The sequence below is a fragment of the Suillus subaureus genome (assembly GCF_016647635.1).
Source record: "Suillus subaureus strain MN1 chromosome Unknown BJ212scaffold_21, whole genome shotgun sequence".
NCBI classification, from domain to species: Eukaryota; Fungi; Basidiomycota; class Agaricomycetes; order Boletales; family Suillaceae; genus Suillus; species Suillus subaureus.
The window spans coordinates 54,132-70,091 of NW_024538577.1; the positions used below are offsets into that span (position 1 = coordinate 54,132).

General features: G+C 47.3%; 5 protein-coding genes across 5 annotated transcripts; 4 read left to right on the forward strand and 1 right to left on the reverse strand.

The window, feature by feature from the left end:
* Positions 1-3,498: 3,498 nt before the first annotated feature.
* On the forward strand, positions 3,499-4,491 carry BJ212DRAFT_1274363 (uncharacterized protein; the record flags this gene model as incomplete). The annotated part of the gene is made up of 3 exons (XM_041331151.1): positions 3,499-3,919; positions 3,976-4,214; positions 4,273-4,491. 3 exons carry the CDS (start codon positions 3,499-3,501, stop codon positions 4,489-4,491), a joined length of 879 nt encoding a protein of 292 aa, XP_041191704.1.
* Positions 4,492-6,675: 2,184 nt separating this feature from the next.
* Positions 6,676-7,299, forward strand: BJ212DRAFT_1274252 (protein-tyrosine phosphatase-like protein; the record flags this gene model as incomplete). The annotated part of the gene is made up of 1 exon (XM_041331144.1): positions 6,676-7,299. One exon carries the CDS (start codon positions 6,676-6,678, stop codon positions 7,297-7,299), a length of 624 nt encoding a protein of 207 aa, XP_041191705.1.
* A 2,873-nt stretch (positions 7,300-10,172) lies between these two features.
* Positions 10,173-10,956, forward strand: BJ212DRAFT_1481991 (uncharacterized protein; the record flags this gene model as incomplete). Its single annotated transcript, XM_041340347.1, has 9 exons — positions 10,173-10,220; positions 10,279-10,288; positions 10,347-10,366; positions 10,423-10,455; positions 10,507-10,607; positions 10,678-10,684; positions 10,737-10,761; positions 10,818-10,850; positions 10,904-10,956. The coding sequence occupies 9 exons, from the start codon at positions 10,173-10,175 to the stop codon at positions 10,954-10,956; spliced, it is 330 nt and encodes a 109-aa protein (XP_041191706.1).
* BJ212DRAFT_1362359 (uncharacterized protein) lies at positions 10,904-11,708 on the forward strand. The gene is made up of 5 exons (XM_041335947.1): positions 10,904-10,979; positions 11,033-11,090; positions 11,142-11,225; positions 11,281-11,485; positions 11,535-11,708. The coding sequence occupies exons 2-4, from the start codon at positions 11,051-11,053 to the stop codon at positions 11,403-11,405; spliced, it is 249 nt and encodes an 82-aa protein (XP_041191707.1). The 5' UTR covers positions 10,904-10,979; positions 11,033-11,050; the 3' UTR covers positions 11,406-11,485; positions 11,535-11,708.
* Positions 11,505-14,152, reverse strand: BJ212DRAFT_1513214 (cytochrome P450; the record flags this gene model as incomplete). The annotated part of the gene is made up of 13 exons (XM_041341661.1): positions 11,505-12,173; positions 12,227-12,256; positions 12,304-12,426; positions 12,474-12,520; positions 12,566-12,609; positions 12,664-12,750; positions 12,804-12,906; positions 12,962-13,084; positions 13,136-13,385; positions 13,446-13,571; positions 13,632-13,768; positions 13,819-13,915; positions 13,977-14,152. 13 exons carry the CDS (start codon positions 14,150-14,152, stop codon positions 11,981-11,983), a joined length of 1,536 nt encoding a protein of 511 aa, XP_041191708.1. The 3' UTR covers positions 11,505-11,980.
* Positions 14,153-15,960: the final 1,808 nt, after the last annotated feature.

The window sequence follows — 15,960 nt, forward strand, 5'->3', positions numbered from 1 at the left end:
GATCAATTGGAGTCGTGGTTCATATTCAGGCGAGTAGTCTTTGTCACTATGCATTTTTTCATATCTTGGACAGGTTTCAGGTATAAATCAATTTGGACGCATTCGCGCTCTCGTATGCTCTGGATATTGGAGCACATACCATCCTCGCATATGCTGTGTGCTTTTGCATCAGCGTGGTTGAAACAACCTCGAGGTTAATTGTTCGCGCTGTTATCGAACCTCGGGCCGTTCATAGCATGGCATATGTGTGAGGGCCAGTGATGAAATGAGTTTGCCGGATGGATTTTAAAAAAGTAGTGTAATTATTGTTCGGGAGGATCGTTCTTGAAGATACTTTGTACCATTATCTCATTCGCCATAATGTAATTCTGTGCAGAATCAGCAATAACGCAGTCTAATTCATTTTGGTGTGTCTGGTGTCAGACGGTTCGCGATGATCACGTGTATATTTTGTGATGTTTACCACCACAGGTCACGCCGCATTCATAGACCTTGCTCCGCAAGGTAATTACCGTGCGGAGCACGGTCAACTACAATGTAGCGTAATATGTGGATTCAAAATAGTGACAAATAAACACCTATTATAGCAAGAAGGAAAACCCGAGACACAGGGAAAACAAACGTCATAACGAAATCCGGAATATAGCGTTCTCACGGATAGCTAAGGAGTAAACAATGAACCCAGTCATCTGATGTCTACTATAGAGGTTGTGTGGATGCAGACTCTTTATCCTTATACATTTGTGTTGCTGAAGTGTAAAATGTATTTGTAACTCGGGTGCGACCATCATGCTCTAACCATGCACATTTGTGTTTAAAGTAATCTACAGGATGAATTGCTTCCTGACTCTCCCCACAGACAAAGAGCAGAGAACGCACCAGAGATGGATGAAGAAACTAAAAACTGCAGGCCAATTTCGGACAATTTTGCTAAAGATTTCAATGCCATTAAATACAAGTTTGCAGCACATCCACTTCCCCTCTACCACGACAACCACCTAGTACAACCTGAACATGCCAACAAGATTCTGAATGGAGCTATCATTGAAGTTCAATTCCACATCCAACACTGGCACATTAAAGAATTCAATAGCTCCCAAGCTGCAGTGAAACTTGGTCCAATTCATGTCCCATCAAACCACAAATGCACACATCCAGGTGGAGACACAGAGTTATCAGGACAACCTGTATCAAAAAGAGCACGTCATAACAAAGAAGCAAGTTCATCCAAGTTGTCCGAAGCTTAATAAAAATTTCGCTGTTCCTACAAATGATCTGTATTTATATTGCACAATCTGACCTTGCTCTGTGCCATGTCAAAGACTGATGGAACAAAAGGATGATTGTGGGAGCAACAGCCCAACAAGAAACAACAAAGTGCGAATCACTCCACATGGTCACAAGTTGGCAATGCCAACCCCTAGTTACATAAGGATCTTCAACTTTGATGTTGGCTGATTACACCAATTTTCTCATGCATCAATGGAACATCATACACAACATGACATGAATGTGTTTTATCAATTTTGCAAGGAAGTTTTTCTCATGTTATGTTAATCTAGAGTCTGTTTGAGCAGCCGGAAATTTGTGCAGCGATAGTAAGCATATCAATTAACTGCATATTGAGTGATCAATCACTGGGCCAACGTGAAAGCAGAAAGACGACCCACTATCGCGAACATGCTGCGTTCCAAGCCAATAAAAAAAAGCACTACTGGCAGTACCAGCCACCTCCAATCTATGGTACAAGGCGTAAGGGGTAAGTCATGGAGTTGAATTCCAGATCCAAAGCAGATGGATCATACTCACAGCCACTTTGCAAGTAAGGCCTTGGCAGCATACATCGGCAGTCGGGTCACTCGAGCCGCAACTCCCGAATTGATCTGTGCATATACTGACAGACATAGATATTGTCGAAGCAACAACAACAGCAAGGAGGAATGAAAAACGCATGTCTTGTGCTGGGTAATTTGGGATGCGTCCAGGGGATCTCGAATGATAGCTCTGATACTGGTAATAGGAGGAGTTGAAGGTTTGCTTATATATCCCACAAATTGCGAAGCACTCGGCAGTTCTATCAGGATGATTGCGGCTGGCGGACTTCAGTACCACAGATAGAGCCACATGGTCGGCGGGTGAATAATCCAGAGTAATAGATGGTAGCAAAGGCCGGAATGACAAACAATTAATAGCGATAGACGCGCCTTTGTTTCAATACCAAATAGAATGCTTCAGTAATTTGTTACATTTGGCAGTACTGCAACATCAACTATAACATTAATCGCAATCGACACATACCAGAGGCTGCGAAACAGCCATGGGCCAACGCGCCCGCACGTAGCAGGAGCTTGAAGGTCACAGCCCAAGTACCAGACAGGATTAAGCCATCGAATTGTCAAACCGTGTGCTTCGGCTCTCGCAATTCGGAGGCTTCGTTGTCCAAAGACCTGTGGTGACCTCATTTACTTACCTTACAGCACATGGAACCCGTTGTTGCAATACTTCACAGGTAAACAGAGGCGCTTAGACGAATTTTCCAAAACCTAGTCCATCGATATGAAAACTGCTGGAATCTTGATGCATCCGACCGCGTCAGCAATTAATGGCAGGCTATCGATCCCGCGACCGAAACTTCTTTTCTTCCCAAAAAATTTCAATTTTTGCTGGTGGCTTTCGGAGGCGGTGTCATAGGAACTCGAATGTCCTGGGGCGACTTCGCGAGAACGGTCTCACATCAAAATCGATATTCGCCATGTTCTCGAGATGCAGTGATTTACCAGTCACTCTCCTGTTTCTTACCTGTGCCTTTTGACTCCGAGCTCTCGTATAAGGATAGCTTTAGGCCTGCCAGTTGAACTTACCTAGTAACTGTTATCCACGCAATTAAGGGGCCAGCTAGAAATGCTGCATAGTTTTGCCTGACTCCTTTGAGATGGTCGTTGCACTACCAAAAAAAATCATCCTCTGCAAACAAATAAACAAGACGAGAAAATAATTACTCCGGAATCACAGAAGTAAGGTCCACTCGCAGTTAAGACAATCGACGGTAAGATGGACTTGACAAATTATGCGTTTCGCACCTAACATGGGGAAAGTCTCACCCAGCTGGGCAGGTCGATCAATGTTCCCTCAAATTTGTCTGTGAGAAGCAAACATGACCGCCTGAGCTACCTTGTGCCGACACACTCGATGGCCAACCCTGGACCCAACCCTGCAGAAAGAACACATCATCCTTTGTTGCTGACCACTGGCAAGAGAGCCTGAGGTTCTTCACAGGTCCTTTGCTTCCTATCAAAGATTTAATCCGTATGATGATGAGACTCAGCTGCTCATGAGTGTGGTTAATGTGAAGAAATACTGTGGACGCGAGAGATGGAGGAAAGACGCGATGCAAATGTTAGTCGTAAATTTCAGTCTGTCGAAAGTCAGATGAATGGTTACATAAGCTAGGAGCTACACTACATTTATTCACCAAGAGTGCTTCATCGCTCCTCCCAAATGTCTTCCATAGGTCCACAAATTCCAGCACACCTTCTTCCAACCGTCGCATCAGCCGAGGATTCTGACGAAGACGACGATTACACACCGGCTCTGCCACCCGACCTTGCTGCCTCCCGCACAGCTGGGCCCTCGTTGCCCTCACAGAGCAAATCGAATACACCGCCTCCAAAACGACAATACGTAGGACCATCATTACCTCGCTCGCAAGCTCCTTACGATGATGACTCGGATTCAGATGTTGGACCTCAACCACTTCCTGCAACTTGTGCTTCGCGAATAGAAGGAAAGTCAGGCGTGGAAGAGTTCTTGGAGAGGGAGGAAAGAAGAAGGAAACTTCAGGAAGAGGCGAGCAAGCCGAAAAAGCTTCAACGGGAGGAGTGGATGCTTGTACCTCCAAAAAGTGGCGACTTATTGGCGTGTACGTTTCATTCAAGACGTGGTTCTTTAAGTTGTGCACTTATCAAAGTCATATAGCGCTTGACCCGACGAAAGTCAGGCCTCGTCAGTTCGCACGTAGTGCTGCACCATCACGGGACAATTCTGGATCCTCCCTTTGGACCGAGACACCTGCGGAAAAACAGCAACGCCTTGCTGACGAAGTTGCTGGACGGAAACGACGTGCAGCAAATGCGCCACCAGAGGAGGACTCGCATGAGATAGCTAAGCGACGGCGACGGGATGAGGAGATTCGTAGAGGAGTCGAGGAGCACACAGTACGTGACCTTTGATTGATTGTCTGTTTGAAATGGAACTTGACGCATCATTTGCCAGCGCAATGCTCGTGGTTCAGCCCTTGTCGAGTCACATATAGAACGAGAAAAAGAGGAGGAGACGCACAAGAAGAATGAACCCTCGGTTATCTGGGATCATGAACGCGATATGTCTCTAGGTGGACGGCTTATGGACGATAAACAGAGGCAGAAGATGCTTCGGGATGCCAAAGGACTGGGAGAGCGTTTCGGTAGTGGGAGCAGCGGAGGTTTTCTGTGAGTTCCTGACACTGCGAAAGAGCTGGAACCCCATCAGGTCTTTGTCGTGGACCGTGGCATCTCGTGAGTTCTATTGGTTTCTTATTCATGGTATATTTTTCTTGTATGATATGTCTTATGTGGGTATCTATATACAGTGCTCGCTCTTGCTGCGGAGACTTCTGCTGTCTCGTCCGGCATAATCGTTGCGTCATCAACATCATCATCGTTAACCTGAGTGCCGAAGCTATACGCTGTTGGATTCTGAAAGCTGAGCTTAGACGGATTATGCAAATGACCTCGAGAGCACTACTATCATTCCGGTATTTTATACCTCTTCTCCATTGCGAGCTCTGTCGTGTGATCGGACTATGTAAATTTATCTATTTATCTATTCCTTGACCCTCTTGTCTGTCTTACTTATGTGTTTTTTTGTTTGAAAATTTTATCTGTGGTAAAAATAGATTGTCGCTCGCGTTGATTGTCTCTTCTGTCGGTGTCCGAATGGTGCACTGTGCGGCATGAGTGACGCTCGGTCTTCGCTGATAATTCCTTAGGCACTAAACCCACATACCACCGCGGCGGTCCAGCCTGTGTGCACGTTGTCTCAACGTGAGTGACAGGAATGTCGAGTAAACCCTGACGTGCAGTGCGTACCAAAAATATTGACACATGTGCTTTCATTGCATCGGATTGTGTCCCCATCTCAAACATGCTGCCATTGTCATGCAGCCAGTGCGACGCAGCGGATCTCAGGGAATCTTCAAATCGACTAAATTGTAGGTCTTCGTTGAGCTGCCGTGCTGTTCGCGAGGTCTGGTAGAAAGTCGAGCCTAGAATGAAGGCGAATATTTCTTCTTTGAACTGACCAGTCAGGAGTGAGTCCAGCGAAAAAAGACAGTGCAAATATGGGTGAGACGAGCGGTGCCACATCCATGCTCCATGCATGCATGCCACAGGAGGTGTCTGATGCAGTGACGAGTGAAAGTTGGGATTTGCTGGTGCTCCTGCCAATCCTGCGTGTCCCAGTCAGTGCATCTGATCGCGGGTGGTCTGGAACCAGTAGTTATGCAACTACCACGAGTGCTAGCAGTGACTCTAGCCAATGAGAAGAGGAAGTGGCTTGCACTGGAAGTGTCGTGTGTGACCACTTCAAATGCCTCAGATACCATTTAAATCCTCCAAGAAACACAGCTGACGCGTCGACTGTTGAGTGACAGTACAAAAGTGAATGTATACATGCAATCAACCACTCACAATAAAAGAACCAAGAGTCAAGTGAGGAAGGAATTCCACATGCACGGGCGGGTGATTTTGGTGATTGGGGTACCGGGGATGCATTGATGTGAACTAATCTGTAGCTAAATCTAGATGAATCGAGCGTTCCATGATCCGACGAGTGTCTGTGCTATGCCCTCCTTATCACAACGTCTTCGCATTCTATATCCCCCCGAATGAGGGCACAGCATGTGTTGTTGCCGTGGATATAGGACATACTGCCAAGGGTCCTCTGCGCCAAGTACGTAGATAACACGTACTGCAGTTGCACTGTGTATCCCCCACATGCCATAAATTTGGGGTTTTCGTTGCACACCGGTATACTGGGACCATACAAAATCGTGATCACGACAATAAAAGTATGAAAGAAGTCCTTCTGATGGAGGTGAGGCTGACCTCATGCGGTGAGCCCAAGGAGATACAGCGGCGAAAAGAGGATAGAGCGGCTATTTTGGAGCATCCACTGAAAACATCCTTGCGATAACAAACGAGCGTGAAGACCGGAAACAATCAGTACTGGGTTTGGGCGTCGACTGGGCCAATGGATGAGTGGGATCGACGAATGTTCTGACGAGCACGTTCAAACAATGAGTGGGGGACGTGTTAAGCTCGCTGAATTTGGCTGTAGTACTAGTTGTGATAAGGACCTCGGACTTCGGTAATCGGATGGAACCGGGCGAAAATGAAAGTGTGCAGTGATCAGTCACTGCAGTGGTCTAGACTCTACTGGATCTCGAAAGTTGCAACCGACGATATAAAGTCAAGCAGTAGATGCGAGCTTGTATCGATTCACACACGAGGTCATCTTATACGATTTCATTATAAATTACGGTATACACAATTGTTGTCCTCCGGAACGACTTGAACGATGCTATCACACGACACTTCGCACAAGCTGGGTTCCTCCTCGCGGAAAAACAAAACCCACATGCCCACTTCCCTATACAAAAGCACGGGCCCTGCCTCCCCCTCCCGCCCACGCAAACTCCCACTAAGTTCACTACGCCTGCGCCCAATACCCAATTCCTACTGGGCGACACCCCTCCTACTCGCATGCGAGTATCCCTGGTCTCCTTTTGAAACCTCCACCCAAAAACTTGACAAGCTCCTCGCCGCTGGCGTCCGCACATTCATCGACCTCACTGAGCCTGAGGAACTCATGCCTTACAAGCCCCATCTCCCAAGGCACGTCAGTGCCGCTGGCCTCGACGCGACTACCATCTCTTACCACCAGTTCCCTATCCCTGATCGTTCGCTACCTCACAGGCCAACGTATTTCATGCGTCTAGTGCTAGATGTGCTCAGGGAAAATGCAGAGCAAGGGCGCGTGTGCGCTGTACATTGCCGTGGTGGGATTGGGAGGACCGGCTTAGTTATCGGGTGCTGGCTTGTAGAGGCAGGAATCGCGAGGGACGGCGAAGAAGCACTGAAGATCATAGAACGGGAGTGGCGCACCGTCGAGAAGTGCAAGCGCTTCCCGCACTCGCCAGAGACTGGTCCCCAATTCGAGTTTGTGAGGAACTTCACGAGTCCAGCGACGGTGCGTGTCTAGATAAAAGGCCTAGTGCGCGTGTCCTGCATTATTTTAGTAGGCCTGTTCTGTTTTCCTACTCGCGCCCTTCTCACGGACGCGTTTTCAGCGTACCTCGTATCCATCCTTCCACGCCCCTATAAATCCTACCTTGCTGTGGCTACTATATCCCTATTCATATTTTCCTGGCCGCCTACCGGTTCTGCTAGTCTCATACGTGCCTGGACACCTTCCCTCTTGTGCCGGTCACATTCTCACTTGCGCTGGTGATGTGCACAATCATATCACAGATAATGAAACGTGGACTTACCATGTCACAATTACATACATACGTCTTCGAGCTTCACTTTAAGTAGAAGTTTGATGTCCTAGGATGCGTACTGCCATGAATGAATTGCTACTGAGATTGACCGAATTCGGCGGGCTGATACAAATGAGAATCGAGTTATACCAGTACTTGAGCTTCAGTACCAGTATCAGCATGACGTTATCGATTCACAGTGATGATACAAAAGCGATATGAACGAAAGATTAATTAAGCTTCTCGGAGCTCCCCACCAATAAGAGAAATTCGGTATTCGCCAGGAAGCGCTGACTGCGGTGGGCTGGCGGCAAAATCTCGTGTTACAGTTGATCAACGCATATGGAACATGATCAGCATTGTGTGAAAGACGGCCAGTCGAACATGAAGATTTACACCTAAAACTCTACGCAGGAAGGGGAGGTGGAAGAGGTCGGGCACTCTGATTTAGAAGGGGACGCCCGAACGATCGATCCTATCGCCCCTAGAGAAGCCGCAGCAGCAAACACGTGTTATCAGAGAGGTGCAAATCTGGCATATAGGCAGGGAGGCGTTGAGGTTCGGACATGAGTCGAAGCCACACGCACAGTAACTTGTGATTCTTTAGATATTACTCCCCTCGCTATGCTGATAGTACAGCGAGCGGAAAACCAGACAGGGCCCCTTCAGGCTGTCGGGGTGTGATATACTATCTCTGATGGTCTGCGATCCGGGTTTGCTCGTACTGCTTATCAGTTCAAGAAAGGTCATGGAAAATACTCGTTCTCACTCGCCAGACTTCGCCTCCTTGTACCACGAAGGAAACCCGTGTATCGTCAAATGAAACGTTGGACCTGAAACTTCTGAAGTATCACTTCTCACTATAGCGGGATGGATGGACCAGTATGGCCATCTGATTACCATTCGCTCAGGAGCTGAGAATTATTTTTTTCATTGGTCGTCACTGACTCACCACGTCAGTTCATTCACGCCAAGTTGCCATACTCAGGCCATCATACTTTTACAAGCTGCGGTGGATATCACGGCCGTCGCTAGCTGATCGACTCCGCTGAGATACAAGGTCGACCTTGATACGACAGCGGAGAGCGTGTTTTGGTTCACAAGGGATGTGGTGGATGAGAAAGAAACTTCAAACAAGTGAGAAGAGATCAGCTGAAGACAACTCATAGTGTGCAGCGCTCACTGGTTGCTTAGTAAGCATATGTTTGAAAGTTCAAAAAGAACTCAAACGGATACATCGGCTTCTTAGCATGCATTCATTCATCATCCAGATAAATACCTCTTGACGACAACAGTCTATCATCAGGGCAGTGATGCGCAGCTCAGATAAGCCACCCTATAATACGGAGGGAACGATTGTCTTCCTAGACTTCTCCTTTGGTCTGACTAGGTGAGACTAGGTTTCAGCCACAACTTCAACTGTGCTCACTATTAACGTCTGGGTTATCGCAATGTTTGTTGCACTCCCCCCACTTGCTCATGTTTTTGCTGTTGAGAATAGTGGTTATGTACAGCCACGCTCGAGTTTGCAGTGACCACAGGCAAACTGCCGGTGAATTTTTCATAGGCTGGCATGATGTGAGTCTCATTCCAGGTGTTCCTTTCCTTTGTTGAACTTACATGGGCGGTGCGTGGTCTAAAGGCGATGTATGGAATTTGTTGCGCCATCAAATTGTCACGGACACAGCAAAATTTTAGCGTGCGGTGCACAAGACCTCTACGGCAATCTTTTGCTAGAAGTTGATGATCTGGCCTGAGGTCACGGGCGGTTACTAAAAGTGAAAGGCTTCAGTGGTCTAAATCTTTTGTGCACCGCCCAACAGTTCCGCTGCAACGGCTATGATAGTCATCAATCCCGACGTGACAATAGTCACCAATTGACTGATTCCAGTTACATTATGGATCCAGTACTGGATCCCACCGCGGGCAAAGTCAAGAATAAGGCCTGTGATGAATGTCAAATGCGGTGAAAATGTAACACGATATACGGGGTACATAATGGTATATACTGGTACATAACTCTGAAATTTAACGTAACCCCGACTGGCTAGGGATGTGACATCATTAACAATTTATCACATCAAGCAACGATCATTCTCTAGCACTGATTCAACATTTCAGTACCCACCGTTGAGGAGTCTCCTTCAATCAAGATTTCAGAGTCATCTTCGCTGGTTCAATTCCCCGTAAGTTGCGTTACTTTTCCACCGAAATTGACCTACATCCCACAGGGGGCCCTATGTTTTCAACTTTGCCCGTGGTGGGAGTGAAGACAGCGCTTGCAGTCATTGCAACCCTCGACACAACAATTAGTATTGTATTATAGTACATGGCACCTCTGGTACTTCCCAGGTACTATCTCTGATGCTTTCGAATGAAATTCCGCCTTTGGCTTCTGACCAACTTCTGGCTGTGCCGCGGTATCGGTTTGGAGGCTTAAAATAACTAGGGCAATCATGATTTCAATTTAATGCTTACCGAACACCGTACTTAAGTAGTGTTCACAGGTGTATCGCTCCGTCGCCATTCAAGACTTGCGGGCAAGTACCACAAGGCGCATACCGAGGACTGAGTACCGACCTCTTATCCTGACATGTCTTCCCTATCGATCTCAGACCTCACGAAGTTACAGACGGTCAAGGTGAGTCAAGGGCGGCTTGCCTCCAATAGACTCGAGGTTAATGTTATGTCTGATTTAGTACGCCAATTGTAAGTGTCCGCGGATCGTCCGAAAACTGAACGTTGGCATTGACTATTATCTCTTTAGTGGGCAGTCTTGCTATCCTCGTGAGTATGAAACGCATTCCTTGTGTTTCTAGCTCAAATCTCCTTCGACGTTGCAGGTATTCGATTATTGCATCACTTTTTCCGAAGAGGTCGGGAAATACCTTTCTGTTCGCGAGTGTTATTCTGACTACTCCCCACAGGTGCATTGGACCTGGTCCAAATCATGGGACGTAACTCGTATCATTTTCATCATTTCTCGATACTTGCCTTTCGCGGGTGTGGGAATGACTGCATATGGCGAGTGACTCACTCCGATTCTACCTACTTTGTGTGTTGCTGATGGACTACATCCTAGATGCACTGCGTGTTAGCAATCAGGTAAGATTGGATAGCGGATAGTTTCTACGCTAAGCTGATTGCATGGGGAAAGTGTACCTCTACCCTGGAAGGAAATAGTGAGTCGACCTGCCAAACGGTTCATTTTCATGTAACTCAACGACATGAATGTCAGTCATTCACATCATCAGTATCGTTTCTGCGGAAGGTGTGTGTTCCACATGCATGCTGAGAGCGTAGTGGATCTCATTTCCTTGGCAGCCTTGCTGGTTATTCGGACCTGGGCGTTCTGGCAAAAGAGTAAAAAATACTGATCGGGTTATTGGTTTATAGTGTGGTGCGTGTTTTGCAGAACAGGAACAATAGCATAGATTTTTTACTATTGCATAGTTGACAATTGCCGCTGCCATGGCCGTAGACCTCAGCCCTACAATGTTGATTCCAGGAGGTGGGTTCATTAGGTGTTCGCGAACGAAAGTCGTTCTAATATGACTATTAGAGGAACCCCCCCTGGGAACCTGTTACTTTCAGAGCACACGCAACGCTGCGCTCGTATACGTTTTCTTGGCGATGTTTGAATGCGGTTAGTGATCATTCAAAACTTTCTATTGGCCCACTTACACATAACAACATGGCAGTGATATTGATCCTTACCGTATATAAGAGGGTCCACGATTATCAAGACTTCCAAAGCGGAATTATAGTAACCCTATACTACGATGGCATGATTTACATGTTGTGCATCCTCAGTGCGTGGAAATAGTTGGCTCTCGAGATATTATTGAGTAACGCGTTTTGGAAGCTATCACAATCGCCAATGTTATCATTGGAACTGCACTTGCGGTACGTGCCCGGTCTGTCAAATCCTACGAGACTCGCTAATTTTCTGCAGAGCGCTTATAGCAATATGCTTGATACGTACGTCACTGATTGCACTCTGGCTGCTAGTTGATCCCGAACCCACTGCACTAGGCTACAGCTGGTCAGTCACAGCGTCCTGGCATCGCGAATTCTATTTCGCCTTCGACATAGAAACGCGCGTGTCCACGAATCGTCCATGTCAGACCCGATGCTAGACAGTGTGAACTATCTACGACCTGCGTCAATGTCGATGAGTGGGACGGCTACTACCAGAAGTGAAGTTTGAGGGAATGTTGGTGTATACGGAACCATCGGCCTCTGTTAAAATGAGAAGCTTCTGCTTTTATTGAATGTACAGCTCAGATTGTAATATTGTAGGTCAGTGATACTGCGAGACCTGAGAGTATGAACAAAGTGGTGATTCGTTCCCAACTGGTTCTCTGTTTCGTCCGAGCCTGGTTGCGGTGTCAATGCTTCTCATGCGGCGTCGGGATAATTCTGCATCATGTGCCTGAGCTCCACTTCTGGAGATCTCGCCTTGAAGTCAATAGCGCATGGCCTGTCATTCGGCATCGCCCCGGTCATGAAACCCCAGTCATCCAGCGGCTTTGTAGGATCCAGAGTGAGCTGGAAAGCCCAAAAAATAAGGAGCGAGCTTATGAAAACTGATCTGTACCGATCGAATGAGCTTGGAAGATCATGTGCGCGGAATGATACTAGTACCTGTTCGCAACGTGTAGACCGGGGCATATCCTGAAAGGACGGATCAGAGAAAGGATATCTTGAAAGACGGTGCTTACCGCCGACCAAACCCGTAGACGAAGAACTTGAGGTCATCTCTCATGCAACCTTGATCGTTAATCCAGCGCTCAGGTTTGAACGCATTAGGGTCTGGGTAGACTTGTGGATCTCGAGAGATGGCCCTGACGAAGATTGTCAGATATTTCGCGTCTTAAGGACGGGTTCTTACCAGTGGTTGCCGAACACCGTAGTCCCCGCGGGAATGCAATATTTTTCCTGCCAGTGGATGTCAGGTTACCCTTGGGACAACAGATTGTTTACAGCACTTGCCCAAATCACATCTTGAGTCGTCCGGTGAGCAAATCCTGCGAGTGAACCGTGTAAGCTTCAAGTACATGACCAGCGATGAAGATACCTACCATTAGCAGCCAATGGTCTCCATCTCAAGGCTTCCGAGATGAAGGCCTCCAGATGAGGAAGAGATTGTTGGTCGGCGAAGGTCGGTGCTGTGGCAGAGAAAATATTGAATCGGTGGAACTACAATTGGAAATCGAACTACCTCGGTGCCTCCCGATGACCGTATCGAGCTCGACTTGGACTTTAGCTTGTTCCTTGGGGAAACATGCGGCCGCCATTAGCACCGTGCATATTGCCGTAGCAGTCTGACACTTGATATCAGTTACGTATTTTCGGAAACAACAAAGGAGGGTACCTCACCGAATCAGATCCAGCTCCGAACAAAGCGCCACCAAGAAAGGCCTTCTCGGTTTCTGTCAAATTATAGAGGTTGTCGTGTTCCAGCATATATTTCGCAAACGAAGGGCCGACATCCACATTACTCTGCTGTGGAACAATTAAACACAATCTGAAGGTTGCCAAGGCCATACATACTATCTGCTGTTTCACGCGGTTGAGCTGATTTGTGTAGAGTTCCCTGGTCTTCTCAAACTGCTGTTTCAAGTCCTGGCCATACCAAGGAAGGTATCTGAGCCATGGAATCGACTCCACCAGGTAAGCACCAGGGCGCAGAGCTGTACGAAAGCTCTCGAAGAGGTTGTGAATTTCTCTGACTTCAGGATCAGTTGCAGACGTGGGCGTAGTCTTTCCGTATGTAATTTTCATAATCGTCGCCGCAGCAAAACTTCGAAATTCTCGTCAGTGATGTGATATCATATGAACACGAATACAGGAAAGCGCTTACGTTGTCGCATGGTTTTGGAAGTTGTATGGATCATCAAGAATGTCCAGGACCATGTGTTTCGCGTGTGACATCTGCAGAGGCTGATAAGCTTCTGCCGATTTAGGCTGGAGATGCGTATGAAGTGCTCTGCGTCATGTTGCACCAGTAAGACAGGACTGTTTGTGCTTTTTATTGCCGATTACGAACCTACGCATCCGACGAAACTTGTCCCCAGCGTGCATAAAACCGACCGCCTGTCCGCCGCTGAGGATTTCTCCAGCAGCAATCATGCGAGGACGATCCGCTAGCGATCCGCCCTGCTTCTCCATGATTTCCACTACAGCCTGCAACAGAATGTTAAACCCGGGTAACAACTCAGTTATGGAGGACTGACTTTGTGGCGGCCGATGACAACAATCTTCTCAGTTCCTGAACGAATAGTGACGAGAGGACCGTACTCGTCAATCCATGCCGCTATGGTAAGAAACGAACTGATCAACCAAGGAACACGATTAGCATTGGAATCGTGACGACTATGATGTCAAATTTTACTTGCGAAGGGGCAGGAAGTGTCCCAGGAGGCCACAATTGAGAGGGGAAGGCGGGAGAGGAAGGCCACTCTCTGAGCTAGCAAAGGAAGCCCAACTAATTGCTCCCACTAAACCAAGGCAAGCCACAGCACCGAAGACGAGTTGCGTGTTGTCAGAAATGGGCAGGTCAAGCAGCATTACCATGACTGACGGGGAGGAGCGCAAAGTCCTGTAGATTGTAAGAATGTTATTGAAAGCACATTCAAGTTACGACTTTTTTAAGCATAACAATAGTAGTGTCCCTGAATGATGGCACCTGAAGCTAGGAAACGGTTTATACAGCCATTACATATTTAAATATGAGGAACATTTACAGTACCGGTTTCGAACTAGTCAGTTTCAATTTCCGATTGTCGGAAGGGGACGTAGTGAACTGTGAGAGTCGATGAAGTACCCCGCGCGCCGACGGGCAGGATGATCTAAGTCGCTTAAATTCATCTAGCAAGTATATTGAAATTCTTCCAAGGTGATATTTCATGATCTATCATAACTCACCAGCGGTCACGGCGCCAAAAGTGACCAGCCTCCTGTAGGATTGTCGATGGTTGATCATCAATTATGTTTAGGCAGGCAACTTCTTGCCCGTGTCGGTCACATGATCACTGAGGGTCGACTTCCGAGTCTCCGACGCCTGCTATGCTCTGTGCGATGACGTTGGCACACTTGTCACATGTGTCAATTTTTCAAAAAGTCCACAAACGTTCAAGTCTTGGTTCTCTTTGAAAGAACTTTCCTAAGGTTTTTGATACACCGTGTCGGGTGTCCTCGTTTGCTATCCGAACCCTTCTCTTCCTGAGCCCTCCCTATGGTGACTCTGCCTTGCGGACTCGGACGCCGCCCCTGATTCGGGAGTCTTGCATGTCGATTTAAAGGCTTGAAGGTCTGAATCTGAATGCTATGTGGAGCATTTGACATATCACTCAGCCTATGTACTAATTATGTCAAAATTAGGATCCATCTGCAATTCCTTTTCGCCACTTTCAGTTTCTTATGTTCCAACTTCTTTAAATAAGTCTTGAATGAGTCCACCCGGCCCTGGTGGAAACCCGCGGGATCGCTACCTTCCCATCGGTTGCTTCTTGGTTCTGGAACTTCCAGTACCTGCTTTAATTGTAGCCGCTCGGATTTTAATGATATTAACGCCGAGGTATCCAGGTTTCCGCAGACTGCAGGCATACGAAAGAAACTCGCATATGCCAGTTCCGCTGAGTTCTTTTGTATTGGTAGAATGGTTAGTACATTTGGTGTCCAGGGAAGTTGTCAACAGTGCGGGCAACCGGAAGAGTTTGTTTCAGCGTGAGTTTTCTTGTTTTTCCTTGACTTGTTGGCAAGAGGACAGTGACTATCCCACGTGCAATCACTCAATTCTGTTAGGATCACGACCATCTCTGGCACCTCCATACGACCTCCTCACAGGTTGTTTCCTTGTCCATCCATATACTACATTCCGAATTCGCTCCTTTTGCTGCAATTGCCGTCTGAAAGCGCGACTTGGTCACCGAGGAGTACTACTCTCACCTGTTCGTGTTGAAGGTACCCAATGGGACAACCCATTATACTCCATCATTGGGACTCTTTTGGTTAGAGCCGAGCCGATCACTCTTATTTTCATATAAGACATGATTAATATCATCTTGAAGACGGGTTGGTGTCCCCATTCTGGATGTGTGGAAGGCGCATGATATTTTTGTGGGTCGCCCCAAATTGCATTCTCCTGCTTTGTTCTAACTCACCGTCGCCATGTCTATCCACTCCTCCCGCTCTTTCAATTCCTCCATCAATTACATGTGGCTAGCCAATAGCTACAGTATCTTGTGGTGCCTATCGAAGCACACCAAGGGCTACACGCGGGGCAACTGGTCTATGTCTGCCCTAGTTACTTTTCTCAAGGAGACAAGTTGAGATTTACGGGCTCGGCACGCATCTATCTGTCTGGGAACACAGTG

Bases quoted from the DNA above. Each gene is read 5' to 3' on its own strand.
- BJ212DRAFT_1362359 (XM_041335947.1), top strand. From the start codon at position 11,051: ATGGCCGTAGACCTCAGCCCTACAATGTTGATTCCAGGAG. The intron at 11,091-11,141 runs GTGGGTTCATTA...TATGACTATTAG, and splicing joins TACAATGTTGATTCCAGGAG to AGGAACCCCCCCTGGGAACC. The intron at 11,226-11,280 runs GTTAGTGATCAT...ACAACATGGCAG, and splicing joins CTTGGCGATGTTTGAATGCG to TGATATTGATCCTTACCGTA.